The sequence below is a fragment of the Perna viridis genome, chromosome 4 (assembly GCF_037379345.1).
Source record: "Perna viridis isolate PV_CMFRI_1.1 ecotype Kerala chromosome 4, ASM3737934v1, whole genome shotgun sequence".
NCBI classification, from domain to species: Eukaryota; Metazoa; Mollusca; class Bivalvia; order Mytilida; family Mytilidae; genus Perna; species Perna viridis.
The window spans coordinates 44,985,344-45,003,843 of NC_142448.1; the positions used below are offsets into that span (position 1 = coordinate 44,985,344).

Sequence of the window (18,500 nt, forward strand, 5' to 3'; positions counted from 1 at the left end):
CTGATGTGGCTATGGATTTAGAACATATCTATACTTCAAATAGCTAAAATTAGGCTAGTAAATATCCGTCAAGAAATAAAAAATAGTCATCCCGTCTGCCCCATATTTTGATGAAAATCTACCATTTAAGATGACTTGGCCTTAAAGTGACTCCTTGTGTTATCAATAAATCTACAAAGAGTTTACATCACCTGTTCATATATCAGTAAAAAAAATCATTAGTTAATGAAAAATACTAATTTTTCCACAAAAAATGATTCCCTCCTCAATACTTTCATCTAAAAATATAATTAATTACTATAAACTTAAACCAATAATTCTGGTAGTGAACAGAACATTACAGAACATCAAACATGAAAATTTCTTTTGAATTCTCAAAAATGAAGACAAGAAATTGAACAAAAAACAGAACTTCAGTTAAACATGACGATGCTTTTAGACCTACCTCTTTAACAGAACCAGGCAGCTCCAACAAACCGCTAGGATCTACAGAACTGAAGAATCTACAAAGGGACTGGAATACCAACATCACAGAGGGGGACTTGGATAAATTCTGAAATAAATAAATAAGATCATTATCATACATACATAAAAAAGAAAACACTTTACAAAGATACCTCAAATAATTCAAACAATTCCTTGATAAACAATATATTTTAAACATTGTAATAAACTGGCCCAAGTACCATAAAACCTGACAAAAATACTAAAGTCAAAGAATATTCTAAACTTTCATGTTATTGCTAATCAAAGTTTTCAAAACTGATGATGTCACAAACAGTTATGAATTTTCTCAGACTTAAGTCATATTTCTTGTTGCGCTGGAACCTTAACAAATGAAACTCAAACAAAATACAAGTAATACATTTAAGAGTGAGCCCTTATTCCACCAGCTTAAAAATCATATTACATTCATCAAAGTATACCTCAACATGATGCATCATAGAGAACAGCTGCTTTCTTCTGGCATCTTTGTCAGGGAAAAACATGGCAGCACCTGATGGAACATAAATTATACAGGTCAGTTATTTGTAAGGTTTACTAGACTTGGCCTCAAAACATCCACATTTACTTATCAATGAATGCAAAAATGGTTATACCTTGGTAAACAAGAAATACTCTGACATTCCAACTTCAAATGTAGTTATACATGTATTTTAATGTAAACGTAAATAAAGTGTGGACAGATGAACAGACAGACAGGCAAACAGGGGGATTTCTCACTAGCCCAAAATTTTCTTTGTAGTGGGTAAAGTAACCGATAATGGCAAAATAAACACAACTTAAGTCCAAAAAATTAGATTCTCTAGATAGACATATACCAAGATTCAATTGCTTGATTCTTCTTTATATTCAGAAATAATTATATTATATAGATAGCAATGTTTTATCAAATGTTCCTAGTGTAATAAATTTCGATAATTCATACTGTGAAATAAATTCAGTAATTTCACTTTTTGCTTTTAATGTCACAACTTGGATATCAATCTGCCAATCATAGAATTTAAAATTCATATTAAAAATATTGATATATTATGAAGAAAATCTATATAATTAATAGGATAATCAATTGGTTGCCGTGCATAACCAACATATTATCAATCGTGCCAAGAGCGCTTCATGATTTAACTAATGTGCGGAACAAGTTCTGCACACTCATTATATCTAGGCGTTCTTCTGCACTCCTGATAATATTTTGGTTATTCACTCTTTCCAATTCATTATCCTATTATTCTTTCATTTTATACTCATAAATGGTACCACAAAAATGAAAATGAAACCACAGCATATCTATTTCTGCTACAATTTCTTGCTATTCACATGAATTAAGGGTATTTAAAGGTACTTGACTGTTCTATCGCACATTACTCAATACTAATTATGAAAACTATACTTCATCACACTGGGTAAATACAGTACTTTACATTCTCCACAACCTGACCTCAGTGACTCATGTTACAAATGTACTTTTTACCTTCAACAATCAGCTGTTTACATAGACTGTACTTTTTACTAGCCTTCTCATCTGGGGTGTTGTCTATGACTTTACAGAAATGCTGAAACATCTCTTCTGCACATTTCTATAAGCAAAACATAAAGAAATAGCTCTAGAAATGCAAACGGAAAACACAGCCCCCTATTTCAGTTATTTGAATCCATAACTCAAACATGAACATGCGTACCTAGAAAAAAAGAGCGCTTCATTTCAAGAAGACATATTATAAATGAACTGTTATCACAGAGATATGTCTTACCTATATCTGATAATTCAATTTGATAAATAAAAGCCTTTTCTTTTTCAGTCTGAAGCAGAAGACATGGGCAAGAGAAAAACTAATTTTTTACCATATCTGGAGCAAACTACAAAGTTCTAAGAAAATTTACTTTCAACTCTCCACCTTCAGCAGACTTCACAGTTTTGAAACAATTAAGATTTCTTTTTTTCACTCTTGAGAAGATCTTACACATACATACAAAAAACAAATTACCTTTTTCTCCCATTCTGGAGCAGACGACAAAAGTAAAGGCAATTTACCTTTTTCTCCCTGCCTGGAGCAGACAACAAAAGTGTAAGACAATTTACCTTTTTCTCTCCCTCTGGTGCAGTTGACACAGGTAAAAGACAATACATTAGCTGTAACATTGACACAGCACAGTTCTGCCATTTTTCTTGCTCACTGAAATTTATTTGTAAAAAATATATGAATATATAGACAAAGAACAACAACTACACTATACCTGAAGCATGAACAAGGCTAAAAAATATAACCATTCTTTGTCACTGAATATGAAAAAAATATGTTGCATATTATGTCATGCTAAGAATACCCCTTGCCATGTAAAAATTCAGCCTAAAAACTAAAAGATTCTGAAATATATATCTATAATTCTGATTGTAACTTTGAGCTTTGACTACGAGAATTAAAAGCTTTCTAAATTCTCTAAAGTACGAAGTACATTGATAAATACACAAACAAATGACACCTTTAAAACATCCCTATTACATGTTTTTGTAGTGGAAAATAAACCAACTTACTTATCTCTAAACGATGTATACAATTCCCATAAAATATCAATGGGTGTTTCGGTAAACTCTATGTAGTCTGACTTTCCAGAGGCTTTAATCTGAAACAACAGAACAAGACTAAATGTAGCAATGCACAGCATTTTGGTGTTTTTACACTAAAAACAAGGCATTTTTCTCTATGTGAATGTTTATCAAGGTTTTACCATGTGACTATCTACATATATTTAGATTGTACATATGCAAAGGATTTCCAGGAACGAGTTTCTTTCTCTCTTACTGAATTTTTAATAGTATTTACCCATTTTAAAACTAATACAAATGAAGAAATATGCATTTTAATGATTTGCCAATATCTTTAAAATAAGTAAGGCCAATTCAAACAATTTCTTGAACCTTGGGCCCTCACTTGACTTTTCTGGTGGTGCCACAATATGCCTTTTTATCACAAAATAAATTAAATAAGAACAAGAGTACCCATTTATTTTTGGCTGAAGGTACCAAATAAACAAATAGCACTTTTACAAAACATGTTTATTTTACCTGATCCTGGGCAAGGTCAACAATGAACTCAGGACATGTTATATAATCTCCAAGCTGTTGGAGAGACTTTACCTGATCCTGGGCAAGGTCAACAATAAACTCAAGGACATGTTGTATAATCTCCAAGCTGTTACAGTTGGTCTTCTTCTCTGGGTTGGGAGGATGCTTTATCTATATTAGAAATATAATTTTAATATGACATGCTTCAGGGCTCTTTACTCCATCACCACGGTAAAAAAGTGATAAACACATGACCAACATTTTATGCAAAACATAGGCTGCATCTATTCAAAAATAAGAAAAAACTAGTCCTGCTAGAATGAAAATAAATCCTGGTAACTCCATTATATCATTGTTTTACCACAGGCTGGCCATTTGTCTTTATTTAATCCCTTGTTATTGCATAGTGTAAAACATGTGACATAAATGGCCATCCTGTGGTACAACAATAATAAAATTGAGTTTCCATGATTTATTTCTTAAACGAAGTTCATCATTCATCTACTAATAAAACTCCAAATATATTAAACAAAACATGTACATGTATGTATTGAAAGCTTATTCTTTTTCTAATCTAATCAGAATAATATTTGATATGCAAGTCACCCATTAAATGTATTCAAAGATTTAAAAAATTAATCTAACAAAATTGTATCACATTAGTCCAACTTCATAATGTCAAGAGGTATATTTTCATATATTTTATGACTAATAGTGTCCCCATTTAATTTTAATGGCACTAAGACTAACATTTCTTTTAAAAAATTCTGCTATCTTATTAAATGAATAATGTAAACAGGAAGTTTTTACAGTAATTTTATTTCTGCTAATTTCCAGTAAGACTTGTAAAAAGAAAATTAAACACTCATTAATATTTTCTTCAACGAACATTATGATACAATTTTAGGAACAATCATAAATTTGAAAGTGCATTAAAACAGATTTCAATATTGCAGAAACCATGAAAAACAGATGGCAGAGATATTTCCTGGTTCGCAGTATGTAACAACTTATGTACAGATTCAACCAAAATGTAAGGAGGTAGACCTAGGGTAAGGGACATAACTCATAAAATCAATGATATGTTTGTATCATATTCAATTTCACCAAAGCCTTTCAAGCTTTCATTTGAAACAGAATGAAATAAATCCAAGTTACTTTGATGCTTACATGAGATTGATGTAAAATGCTGACAACAAACATTCCACTGATTTGTAAGAGTTGTGTCCCTTATTTTAGGCCTGCCTCCTTAAGCAGAGGAGTACAAGTCCATATTTGGTAAGTCAACTCATAGATAGTGTAAATGCATTGAGTATGTCATGTAAGAAATTTAGACCAATAACAGAAATGAAAGAGGCTATGAAAGTTGAGAAAACACTGTAGTCGGCGTCACATAAATAACATACTGTTAAAATTTGAATGAAAATATTTTCTACGACTTTATTGACACCTACCGTCGTTTAAATTGTCTTAAATGACTTGCTCATTCGTTTAGCCAAACGGCTTCTCCCTAAACACTGAATCGTTAAATTCCGGTCAGATTTTAATTCTAGGTGCCAATATTTACATTGTAAAAAGTCGGCCATGTTTACAGTGATCGGGTTGCTAGGAGATGTTGTTTACGTTTAAATGGTTTGTCCAAAAACCGAAGAACCCAGAATGCACTTCGGCATTATTTTGGATATCTCGGATTTATTTTACGCGAACAACGTACAATACCGAGAAGTTGATCAAGCAGACGATTGTCACCGGAGTTCGACAGGAACTTACGAACTTCGTTTGTAAACAAATCGTCCCGTAAAAACCAACATGGCGGATATTAGTATGGGATTTTCCCGTAAGGATTTGTTACGCATGATTTAAGCTATTAAGCGACTTGTTTTTGAGAAGCTGTTTGGCTAAACGAATGAGCAAGTCATTTAAGACAATTTAAACGACGGTTGGTGTCAATAAAGTCGTAGAAAATATTTTTATTCAAATTTTAACAGTAGGTTATTTATGTGACTCCGAGTATAAAAAGATCAAAGATTGTTTAGAAAGTTGACAAAAAGTTTCTACCTACATGTATTGCCACAAAACTTGAAAAAAAATATTTAAGTCTGAAAATATTATTCACTGGATATGACAACATGAAACTCCATACTTTGATTGGAGTACCTATGGAAGTTAAGAATGATCTCAGACTTAAGTATTATTTCAAGATTTTTATGCAGGGGCCAGAATACTTTTACTTACAGTAATCTGATCATCTACTAGAACTGGTTTCCTAGAAAAGCCATAAAATCTGATTCCTGCCACTGATATCTTGGTTTCTTTCTCCTGTCTCGGTTCTAAGAACTTGACCAATATGTACTATAACATAGAAATGTAAAAGGTTAAAATATTTCCACAACTAGAAATCATATAAAACCAAATTATAAATCTTACAAAATAAATTGTACATGATGGTGTACCATGTTGCAGAAACAATCAAAGCTATGAAGCAAAACATACACGTATCACAGAAATAAGGCAAAATCCCATAGTCCAATATTAATTAAAGATGGAAACTGAAAGTTTGAAGTTTATAAACTGTATTCTGCTACATGTATACCAACATTAATTTTTAACTTACATGGCCAACAGGATGCCAGCTTACAGGGATATCTATTTCATTGCTGTAAGAAAAATACAAAAAAACTTTCATTTAAAAACTTACGAAAAAGTGATGCATTTCAGTAAGAGCTTCTTTTCAATTTTTCCCCCAAAATACTACTACTTAAAAATAAATATGTTTTAGACCACTCATGAGGCAAACATTAATGAATTATTTGTTTGCCTTTTCAACTTGTTGAGAATGGCTTGATGTAAGTAGATGTGATTTCTTATATTTGTCTTTTTTAGGTCATAGATTTTAACTCCTACAACCTGCAAATCATTCCACCACAGTGATTAAAGAGTACAAAAAACACATTTAACTTGGTGTTGATACAGATTTGATTTTAGAGTAAAGAGATGTTTTCCATGGTGTTGGGAAAACACTTTTTATTTTTTGTCTCATTTCAACCTACTACTTACCAATCATCCTCGAATGTAAAGTAAGCCACTGGATTATCAGGCATGCCTGCAACTCCTGCTCCTCTGTAAACACAAGACAAAAATAAACAAAGAAAAAACTTAAAACAACTTTAAAATCAACATTTACTGATTGCTGCATAAAACATTACATGGGCTTTTAAGTCCCACAAATTCAAATAAAAACTGAAAACAAACAAAAGAAAATCAAACCTGGGCTATAATTCATCAAGACAAAACATTTTAAGCATTTGTATTTGATGGAAATTAAATAAATTAGAAAAAAGATTAAAATATTATGATTATAAATCACACTGCCCCAAAGATCATCCAGCTATTTCACAGACATACATATTTTATTAAGTAATAAAACTAGCAAATTTCTATTTTTCTAATTTCATGTATATAGTACATGATATCAGTATATATCAGTAATGAGTGGTTTAATATATTAATCCACTTGCAATGGTAAAATTAAGAATTTTCAACATGAGAGCTTTAGCGAGCATGTTAAAATCTTAATTTTACCATAGAGTGTGTGGAGAAATAGTATATATCAAGAATAGGCTTAAGAAGAAACTTAGGAGATGAAAAATGGCGGGAAACCTAACACAGAAATTAATTACCACCCACTGGTTAAAATGTCACATGCATTTTTAACCACCAGCTTAAAATAGAAGAAATAAGACTTGAACAGCCAAATAAGTCCAATGTATAATACCTGACGCTAACACTGAAATCATATTCTATCTTGGCCCAGTTATCATAACTTTCAAATCTCTTCACATGCTCCTCCAAAGTGAATTTTTCATTGCTACAAAAATCAGAAAGAAACAGAATTTATGGATGAATATCAGTATAGAGTTAATTCTGATGATTATAAAGAACAAAATCCTGACCAGGATCAACTCAAGGGTTTTAGCCATATGCTGTTATTTTTTTCTAAGTAAAATCTTTAATATGATGATTTTTTTTTCAACTGTATACAACACAGAAAGAGTAGATGAAAATTGGACATCAGACCATGATAAATTAGAGTCTATTGACTTCAAAAAGAGTAAAAACAGCATGAAAGTATCAAATCTTTAAACATAGAAACAGGGGGAGGTAATATTATTATCATAATATGTTAATTACTGCACAGTTTAAACAAAGTCATTTATATTAACATATAAATACCCAATAATTGATAAAAATTACCTATCTCTGTATACAAATACAAGACCTCTTCTCACTCCTTTACTTCCTTGGGCATTCTACAAAATGCAAACGGGTATAAAAATATTAAGTGCAATTATTAAACTGTTTTTACATTCCCAGAGCTGTACAGTACATGTAAGATTTATGCCTTTTAAATTCTTGCATCAAAATTAAGAAACTTTGTAACATTTATATAAGTATGCTGTTCTGTTTGCTATATCCATATATAAAAATGATTTTTTGTGCATACCATAGACAAAGTAGGATCTAGATATTTCAATAGTGTACCAAACTCTTCTATGTTTCATCATTTCAAATATACATGATCTTTTTTTTTCAGTGCATTCAAATAATATCCTATCAATAAATTCAGTTTTTTTGTAGACTGAAAATATTTTAGATTTGTTCTCTAACAGGGTATTTCAAATTTTCATATCATGTCATTTCCAAATCAATGGAAAACAACTAAAATTAGAAATTAAGTAGCTGTCTTTGTAAGAATCATGCAAAATCTAAAAAATGTGACACATTCTAAAAAAGGCTACATATTTTTATTTTTGTAATTAAGTTATTTTATGGGTCTATATTATGAAATATGTAATTATTTATTTAAATCTGCCTGCTCTTAGGAGGAATCAACATTGAAAATCCAGTAGATTCTATTGTATTTGAGCGTCATTTACAGGGTTATCTCCCTTAATTTGAAAAGTGCATTCTATACAATTTTTATCTCCTAAGAGCACAGGTTATATGAAAATCCACATGTTAATTTCTGTTTACTATGACATTTCAAACAAAATATCAAAAATAAAAATATGTAGGCTTTTTGCCCATGAATCATATTTTGCATGATTCTTAGCTGGAGTGCTACTTAAAAATAAGAAGAAACTAGCTACCTTCAACCTTATCCTGGTCAGCTGTATAAACTCTGTACTCTTGAATATAATATTACACTTTGTTTTTCCATCCTCTGTAGTATAGAATGCTAAAATAGAAAACAATATTGATTATGTTTTAATATTAACAGCAAATTTAACTGCTGATTATTCGGGAGCCGAGGGGATTATGTCCTAGATCCTGACTATTCGAGAGCTGGGGGGATTATGTCCTAGATCCTGACTATTTGGGTGCCGGGGGGATTATGTCCTAGATCTGACTATTCGGGAGCCGGGGGGCTTATGTCCAGCAGGGCTTATGTCCTAGACCCTGACTATTCATATATATAAACATAATAGGTGAGAAAATGTACCTGTTTTTGGCATTTACCTAATTTCTGATAGATTGATTGAATGTTGGGGTTTAATGCCTGAACAGCAATATTTCTGCTATATTCAGGCGATGAACATGAAATGGATGATAAAATGAACATGAATGATGAAGAAATGAAACAAGGGATGGGACGCAAGGATAATAGGGTCAACAAATTTCGAATGCCACTAGAAAAAGGGGGATGGGTAGGGTCGGGCAATTTAGCCTCCTGTGGCGGAACGCAAAGGTTCCTACTCCTATCGAATACCACAGCAAGGTTCTTTAACGTGCAAAGGAATGTGGCATCTTTCCCAACATGGTGCGCAACTATGGTTTGCGGTCAGGTTTTCCATATTATAGCCTGACAACCCCAGCATGTAACACGCCAGGGGTACCCCATTCCCCCATTCCACCACCTGGGGCACACAACCCAGTTGCTCTGTGGGCAGAGCGCCTGGCCCCCAGCTAGGTTCCTGAGCACTATTAGTCGCCTTTTACGACAAGCTTAGCGCTGCTGCAGGCCTATTCTTTTAACACCCGGACCTGCATGGGTGTCTAATTTCTATGAATTAAATTTCGAGATGTAGAATTCAAATAAAGAGGGTATAATAACACAGCCTACATACATTATAAATGTAGTTAAATCCGAGAAATAAGATGTAAATTAAACATTTTCACCCTCAGATGCACCTCTGCAACGTAATATATTTTTACCCTACAATGATATCAAAAGAAGAGGGTGGATAATCTTATCATGAAATATGTACTCAATTCTAGAACTTAATAAATAGCATGGTCTCCTTGACATTTTCCTTGATACCATTGGTTTGCTTTTGAAAATATATTCACTTTTGAAAAGGATTTTTTATAAATGCATTAGTTTTTACTGCCAATTTTGCAAAGATTAAATTTCATAAGTTAAAATGGCTTCCATTTATACTATTGTCTTCAATACCTACTGCAGAAAAGGGAAAATTAGGTTCCCTCATAAAAATCTACATCAATACTATTTACCTTGACCAGGAAGTGAAGTCCAGGTATGACTCAGCAGGTTTTCTACCATAGAATTATCATCAGCTTTACCACCATCAGTACCACAGATTGTCACAGGTAACTGATGACCTGAAACATTATTACTTTGGTTTGGTGATTTACATGTAAAGTAATGTAATAAACTTAAAATTATTACTTGTTACTGCTGACCTGAAATAATGTGATAAGGCCACTGAAAATATTTCTTGGTTCACATTCTCTTATCTATATTCAAGTTGCCTTATCAATAAAATGCTTTTTAAAATCATTTTCATTGAATGTTTTTAAGATTAAACAGTAAATGCATATCCATTATGGAAAAATCATAAAAGACAACATTTCCTGGATACTATCTTTCAGGCATGATACATGTATGTAAGGTTGCCAGGGGTACTATAAACATAATAATTTTCATAAGTTAGGATTGCTTTGAATCTTGACAAATGTATGTATACTAGTATTCATTTTGCAAATTTGAGAAGGACAAGTTGTTATATTTTGTGTTTAATTGTTTTTTATTCTATTTTTCATGTATTTCTGTCCAACACACCATAACCAAAATCAGTTAACTGAAAAATTCTCCATTTACAGAAACATGACTAACCAGATTTTTCCCAGCATGCATCTCTCGACTGTAACATCCTTTGCAACAATGCACAACATGGTAATGTGGTTTCCGGATTTTCTGGAAAAAAATTACATCAATCTTCCATTTTTAAAAGAAAGATCGCTTACTTTAGATGAAAAACACACAACAAAAAATTTATAAAAAATATTTAACTGAGCAGGTTCATCCCTCATGTTTATATATTCTTAACAGTACTAAAAAATAATTTTATAGTCGAAAGTATTCATGTATTTAAAAACAATTTTATTTTAAGCTGTAAGTTACCTTTTTACAAATGATATGATTAAAACCCTTACAGTGCTGAAAGGAACCTATTAAACCTATAAAAGACGATTTAATCAATACCTTACTTGCACAAAAGCAAAATTAAGAACATGTCTAACTTACATCCAAATGAGGTATTTTAGACACCTGTTAAACATATGCCTGACAAACACAATTAGAAGTGCAACTCAGACATATGGCTACTGACATACATGTATATCTAAGGTATGGTTGAGATACATTTGATGGATCTCAAATTTTGCATGTGTTGGCAATAATTTATTTTCATAATGGCTGCTACAAATGTAACCTGAAGAACAATAATATCCAAGCTATAGGGATTGAACTACAAACCTTGTAATAGCTTAAGTGTTTTAAGAATTCCATTAATATTGCCTCTAGCTAAATTGAAGGACAGCAGCATATGTAATCCCTCTGGTATTACTTCATTTCCATGTCTAAGGTCAAAAATAAAAAAAAGGTACAAGAAAATCATTCTACAAGTTATGTATACACAAATTGATAAGTGAAGTTCTATTTTTCTCCAAATATTTATATCATTATTATACTGTGAAAAGTGCATTTAAACAGATATAAACTGACTTTAAGAAGTGTCTGGTTTAGACAGGTTTTTATTCTACAGTGTTCTATATAAAAGGTTTCAGTGTATTACAGTGTGTGATTATACTTACAAGGCTATATCTGTGACAAACTTTTCTATCTCCTGTAAGACATACTTAGATAAAAACTTGGGCCTATCTGAGCTGGCAGGACATAGTGACAGTGGTGGGATATTCTCTAATGCTTTCCTGTTAATGGAATAAAGAGACAAAATGTTATTCTGATGAACAATTATTACAAGTGATTAAAGCATTTGAAAAGCAAATGACTGAAGTTTCTTAACCCAGCATCACACAATTTCATACAAATTTTGCTTCATAATTCTATTTAGGTTGAAATGTTTTTTTTCAAAAAGAATGATTAAATTCTTGGTGAGTGTGATAAAATCTTACATGAGTCCCCATCAAATATCTGGGATTTCTTCCACGAGTGTTGAGAAATTCAGTCTTTGGCACATATGTAGCAGTGGAACAAGTAAAAAGACAACAAATTTCTCTCTCTTTAAGGATGGATGTAAGTAGCCATTTCTCCCTTAAATTGCATGATGTCATCAGAGCGTTTGTCTTGAATGAAATATACAATGAGTGGAGATGAAAGTGCATGACCTTGACTTACCTGCTATGTTCTATATGTAATACTATAGGCCTAAATTGAGGAGTAATGTCATGGTGACTGTAGTTACCAAGACCTGTATATACCACAAAGTAGCAGGACTTACCTAGTATGTTCCAATACTGTAGGTCTGAGTTGAGGGTTGAGGGCTTAGTGTCATAGTGACTGAAGTTGTCAGGACCTGTGTATACCACACAACATGTCCACTTACCTGGTATGTTCCAATACTGTAGGTCTGAGTTGAGGGTTGAGGGCTTAGTGTCATAGTGACTGAAGTTGTCAGGACCTGTGTATACCACACAACATGTCCACTTACCTGGTATGTTCCAATACTGTAGGTCTGAGTTGAGGGTTGAGGGCTTAGTGTCATAGTGACTGAAGTTGTCAGGACCTGTGTATACCACACAACATGTCCACTTACCTGGTATGTTCCAATACTGTAGGTCTGAGTTGAGGGTTGAGGGGTAGTGTCATAGTGACTGTAGTTGCCAGGACCTGTATATACCACACAGCTGCTGCATCACCTACACTAATACCTACTTCCTTCATCACTCTATAATTAATCAATGTTTCATAAATAGTGTAAATCAACAGTTGTATAACTAAGAATATGTATACTTGCTGCTTTAGACCAAAATAAAAGCAGTGCATAAAATCTGTTAACACAAAAATATATATCTTCAGAAATGATGACCTTTACCTCTTATCAGAAGACCCAAAAATTAAAAAGGAATCATACTCAGTTTAAAGCTTTCACCTGTCTAAGAGTAATAAAAAAACCAAGATTCTAGTGGAAATCAAAAGAATGTAATCCAGGGACAAAGACCAGACATGGAAAACAGACACACAACAAAGAACATAAATTAACCATTAATACATGTACATACAAAGTAACGAAAGTAAATAAACAACTGGGAGCATGCACCAGGTGCACCGGTAGAGTGTGTCCTCTGCTTTTCTAGAAGCTCCCGCCAAGTTGCTCATAAAATGTCTAATCCAGGGTAGATGGAATACTATGACACGTTGAACAAATCAGTGTTCATGGTGCAGATGAAAACACCATAAGATTCCATGAATTCATGATGACAACCATAAAACTTCTGTAGTGATGACTTCAAACTTGTAGCAACATAACCCTGTTCCAGAAGCCTAATTGTAAGAAGTCTAAGGCTATACAAAAAATCTGCGTAGTTACAGCAAGTTATGGCATAACATATGAGTTGTGATATGAAAACTCCATACGCAGGTGCTGAAGGGATGCTGCCACAAATGAAAGGAAAGTTGACAAAATGGAATGAAAAGTCATAGCATTTGTTGTATAGTTTGGTCAATAGTTTTCCTTTATCATCGATCTCTAAGTGTTGGTCAAGATATGAGACTGCCTACACAGTATCTGTAGTATCCTTTATCTCAAGTTCTTTGGATAGATGCAAAGTATCAAATCCCAGAAAAAAGAAATTACAAACTTCACTCAAATCCATCCAGGCAAATTTATGTTATGTGGTGGAAAAATTTGTCTTCATGTAAAAAGTAACTGTGTCAGTAACATTGATCTTTTTAAAAAATGGAAGACAATCCAAGAAGAAGCTGATTTTAATTAAATGCATGTATACATAATTTTAAAGACTAGCTTTTTATGTCCCTGCTTTCCAGGATTTGATGTCTTGGTCTGATCCCACAATATGACATCTGTCTCTATATGAACCATATATCCTGACACTTACTTATAACCAACTGTCTTTAGACCATGGATTCTTGTATCACAGCCATCATTCCTACATCTCTTAATATTGATCTGTATTACTGTGAAAATAAATTAAAACATTTTCCTATTTATGTTTTCCCTCAATTACTCATATCATACATGTACCATTTTTTGGTCGTTGGCCTACATGTAGTATGCTAGAAGTTTATTTCAGCAGTATTAATTTTGTGATCCATTGACAAGTAGTCTCATAATCTTCTGTAACTTTAATATTCACAACAGCTATATTTCTGGTTAGAGCCCTAACCATGAAACTAGTGAAAATGAAGTTTCTGATATAAGCCAAAATTAATAAAATTGGCATCACAATTTCTCAGTTCTTGGCAGGTATTTCTAGAAAAGCAGACGACACTTACCCTAATGGTGCACCTGGTCAATGCTCCCAGTTTTTCATGGAGTCTCAGTTGCTCATTTACTTTTGTTACTTTGTATGTATTATTTTAGTTACTTTATGTTCTTTGTTGTGTTTGTCTGTTTTCCATGTTGGGTTTTGTCCCTGGATTACATTCTATTGATTTCCGCTAGAATCTTGGATCCCTTACAATTACAATACATGTACCTCTCATATATACATATATTGGAAATTTAAGTATAAGTGTTTGTAAGAATCAGGCAAAATGGGAAAAATCAGAAACATGCTTGTCGAAACCCCACTGATCTGACAATGTAATATCACTGAAGGATACTTTCTCTATTTGAAAAGACCATTATTTAATCTCTGCTTCACTGGCTTTGCTCAGAAAATTTTCAATAGAATGTTAGAAAAATGAGGTTTTTGACAGAGTTATCTGCCCTTGAAATGTTCATTTTCAGTGCATTTCAATAAAATTATAACTCAATGTACCAGCATTATATAGAAAATATTGTCTTTTTTCCTTGACTCTGATGGTGCAAATAGTCAAATTACACTATCAAAATGATGGGCTTTTTCATACCATGTTCACCCAATGCCTGATTCTTACAGACTGACACTTAATGGCTATATCTGACTGTCAAAGTTATACAATGCTTCTTTACAAACATTCTATTTTTTTCATACATAATAAGACAAAAAAATAACATCTAATAGCAGACATACTCACTGGGATAATATGTTTTACAATTCTTCAACAGAACAACATCTCCAGTAACATGGCTAAAATAACAAAATCAAACTTCAAGAAAGTATATAGCAAAATAGATCAAGACTTTTTTGTGCTGTGAAGTAGTAGGAAAGGTTATACTGTAAAGTTTTTTTTATTGCCAGATTTCAACCAATCAAAACATCTGAAAGAATCTACTTCTAGTATTACCACTTCCAAAATTCCCTCCATTGTCTATGACAGTAATGACCATAACCTGACTATGGAAAACAACAATAGTAGCATGTAGCAGCTTTAGAGTTAATTCCTTCTTTCTTTTAATACTGAAGTAATAAGAACAATTTCAGTAAAAGAACAAAGTCTTTTAAAAAGTGTTCAAGCCATTTGAGTAAACCAGTATAAATCATTTCAATTAAAGAATCTATCTAAAATTGAATAGATAAGTTCCTTTTAGAATTTTTAAAACCTTCTCAATATTCCCCATACCTAGGTATTCTTATTTCTCTAAGCTGTCGAAGACTTCTGAAGTTTTTACCACCTGTAACATGGATCAGCTCAGGCATGTAACTGGAGTCAGATGATGCTACAGCTATAGTTAAGGTCTTAATTACTACATTTGATTTCATGTGCAATCTGAAAAAATATCCATATAATCAAAATGCAATCCAAGACACATTTAAGTTCATCAGATTATATTTGCCTTTTTAAAACATCCAAAAACTGTTAAATAATACTATCTTTAAAAAAAATGTTATAAATATGGCAAGATATCAAAAAAGAAAATTTCAAGAATATTTAAATGGTGTAATCCATTTTATAAATATTTCCCTAAGTATAGGTTAGAACATTGAACCTTTGAGCCAAATAAATATGTGAGCATTCAACTGTAACTTTAAATTATTATCAGCATAGGTCAAATTGTAAACACAATGTACAATTGGAAATGTGACCATGCAAAGGCATTTTATCAGGGTTAATTGGTTAGTACTGTTAACCAACTAATTCTCACGGACAGTTAATTTTTTGCTTATTTGCAGGCAAGAAAAACATAGAAATGAATCACTTCACTGTCCATTCATTATGGACTACATATAAGACAAATTATAAGTCAAAAAAATAAATTGCAATGAAACTGACTTGATATCCTGAAATGTGAAAAAAAATATCAACATAAACAAGTTGGTTTAAAATATACTATGAACTACTGACAGGATCACTTAACAGGACTATGGCTGCCTTCGGAAAAATTCAGATATATTTTGTGCCTCACTGGGTTTATTGTCAAAAGAATAGAACAGATCTTTTGCCAAATGAGCAAATGGTGCAAGCACAAGGAAGCCCTGTTTATAGGCATAGGAACTACGTCAATATAATAAAAACATACATGTATGTGGACAACCAGACTTTTTCCATGTCCAAACCAATGAGAAAATCAAATTAAACAAACCTAATCCAGTGGGACCTAGCTGTTCCATCTGACTGCCAGTAAGTGTTAGGATCACCATTTGTCAACCTAAAACCACAAAAATAGAAACTAATTTAGGCCAATAATATATAATTTCTTGACTCTTTTGAAGGTTTCTCATTACCCATATTTTCCCATATAGCTGTATGATTAAGTACATAAAAATGCAGTTTTCCCAACATTGGATTTAATGAAAAATGGCATAAAAACTAAGAATGACTTTACTTTCAAGTTAAATGTTTGCATCTTTAAATTTAAACCCTCCATACAGTATATACATGTAAATGTTTCACAACAAACCTGTATGCCTCAAATGAGTTGGAGGACACCTCAATATTACAAACCTGTATGCCTTTGATGAGTTGGAGGAAACCTCAATATTACAAACCTGTATGCCTCTAATGAGTTGGAGGACACCTCGATATTACAAACCTGTATGCCTCTGATGAGTTAGAGGACACATCAATATTACAGACCTGTATGCCTCTATTGAGTTGGTAGACATATCGATACTACGAACCTGTATGCCTCTAATGGGTTGGAGGACACCTTGATATTACAAACCTGTATGCCTCTGATGAGTTAGAGGAAACCTCAATATTACAAACCTGTATGCCTCTGATGAGTTAGAGGACACCTCAATATTATGATGACATGGTGTAATAGTCCTCAGTTCCTCACCGTTACCTAACAAACCACCCTGACTGTATGTTGGTCCTACAATGTTACATCAAAATACTCTCTTCATAACTCAAGTTATTAAATATTAATTGTGATATATTAAAAAAACATACAAATGGACTTGAAAACTGTGGGAAAAAAAATTGGGCATCTAATGGGAAATTAAATACCCTGCCACGTTGCAAAACATTTTTTTATTTGGGGGGGGGGGGTTGGGCAGGGGGAGTAAAAACAACTTAAAATGGCCAAAACTTTTGTGTAAATAATGCAATTAAACTGAAATTGAAACCTGATCTGTATTATATGATACACAATAGCTATAAAGCTAAAGTTTATAATAAGATGCTTCAATAACTTGTCAGGGGATGGACAGACAAAAACTTCAGAGTATTTCACATACCTCACTACGTCAAGTGGCAGGGCTTATAATCTAGTGAACGTGGTCATTTGACAAAATGTTGTAAAATTAGCATCTTAACAGTTATTGTTCTTGGGTTTTTTGTGTAGCTGTTTTGAAACATAGTTTGGTAAAATTGTTCATGACTTTCCATTTGTATTTACCTGTTTCTTTAATATTCTTAAACACATTTTTTAAGACAGATGCTCTCATGTTGGCTGTATTGTTGAATCCATTCAGTAACGGGAATGGTAGAAAGGAACTTGGACATCTGTTCCGCAGTAAATACTGGAATGGAAATTCAAACAAAGATTAATTTATTATTTTGGGAGGGAAAGGAGATCATTCTTTTTATATGTATTCAGGCACTTATTTATGAATTGTGTAATTTGATGCATCTGCTCACAATCATACAAATATTTTGAGTGTTACTTGCAGAATAACTTTTAGCAGTTATAAACGTTCACAGAAAAGGAGCAAAAACATCAGGTAATGACAAAAAACACCTATAGTGTAGGTGTTATGCAGGTCCATGTATGTGAATTGCATACAGAACTTAAAAAAATAATCTGAAAAAATTATCTGAACATGTACATTATTGCTCTAACTTAAGCCAATTCCTAAAATTTTATGGAGAAAAACAATCATAAAATCAGGAACTATCATGTCCATTAATTACAGAGTTTTTCACATTTTGGTCATAATGTAAGACAATTTTTTTGCGATACACATTGATTTGAGAAAAAGTCTGCTTTCAGTAATCATGGTGATGCAAATTATTCAATAATGGGAGTTCAAATTGTATGAGAAACAGCTACTGTGAAAGTACTTAAATTTGTAGATACCAATTTTCGTGAATTAGGGAAGAAACACAAGTTCGTGG

At 32.5% G+C, this 18,500-nt stretch overlaps 1 protein-coding gene across 2 annotated transcripts in view; it reads right to left on the reverse strand.

Moving 5' to 3' along the window:
* Positions 1-18,500, reverse strand: part of LOC148620239 (zinc finger ZZ-type and EF-hand domain-containing protein 1-like) — a 78,277-nt gene that overhangs the window by 50,431 nt on the left and 9,346 nt on the right. Inside the window, exons 8-30 of one of the 2 annotated variants that reach the window (XM_088580955.1) lie at positions 17,782-17,905; positions 17,148-17,256; positions 16,522-16,587; positions 15,561-15,707; positions 15,075-15,127; positions 13,952-14,030; positions 12,649-12,780; positions 11,687-11,803; positions 11,349-11,452; positions 10,707-10,787; positions 10,085-10,192; positions 8,719-8,807; positions 7,823-7,878; positions 7,344-7,436; positions 6,626-6,688; positions 6,183-6,225; positions 5,804-5,920; positions 3,641-3,739; positions 3,038-3,126; positions 2,585-2,678; positions 1,976-2,081; positions 927-997; positions 446-553 (exon numbers count right to left, since the gene is read on the reverse strand). In XM_088580955.1, the coding sequence (XP_088437081.1) occupies positions 446-553; positions 927-997; positions 1,976-2,081; positions 2,585-2,678; positions 3,038-3,126; positions 3,641-3,739; positions 5,804-5,920; positions 6,183-6,225; positions 6,626-6,688; positions 7,344-7,436; positions 7,823-7,878; positions 8,719-8,807; positions 10,085-10,192; positions 10,707-10,787; positions 11,349-11,452; positions 11,687-11,803; positions 12,649-12,780; positions 13,952-14,030; positions 15,075-15,127; positions 15,561-15,707; positions 16,522-16,587; positions 17,148-17,256; positions 17,782-17,905 (2,148 nt within the window). Of the gene's footprint in view, positions 1-445; positions 554-926; positions 998-1,975; positions 2,082-2,584; positions 2,679-3,037; positions 3,127-3,640; positions 3,740-5,803; positions 5,921-6,182; positions 6,226-6,625; positions 6,689-7,343; positions 7,437-7,822; positions 7,879-8,718; positions 8,808-10,084; positions 10,193-10,706; positions 10,788-11,348; positions 11,453-11,686; positions 11,804-12,438; positions 12,516-12,648; positions 12,781-13,951; positions 14,031-15,074; positions 15,128-15,560; positions 15,708-16,521; positions 16,588-17,147; positions 17,257-17,781; positions 17,906-18,500 lie in introns of those variants that run through there. The other variant, XM_088580956.1, reaches the window with a different exon arrangement.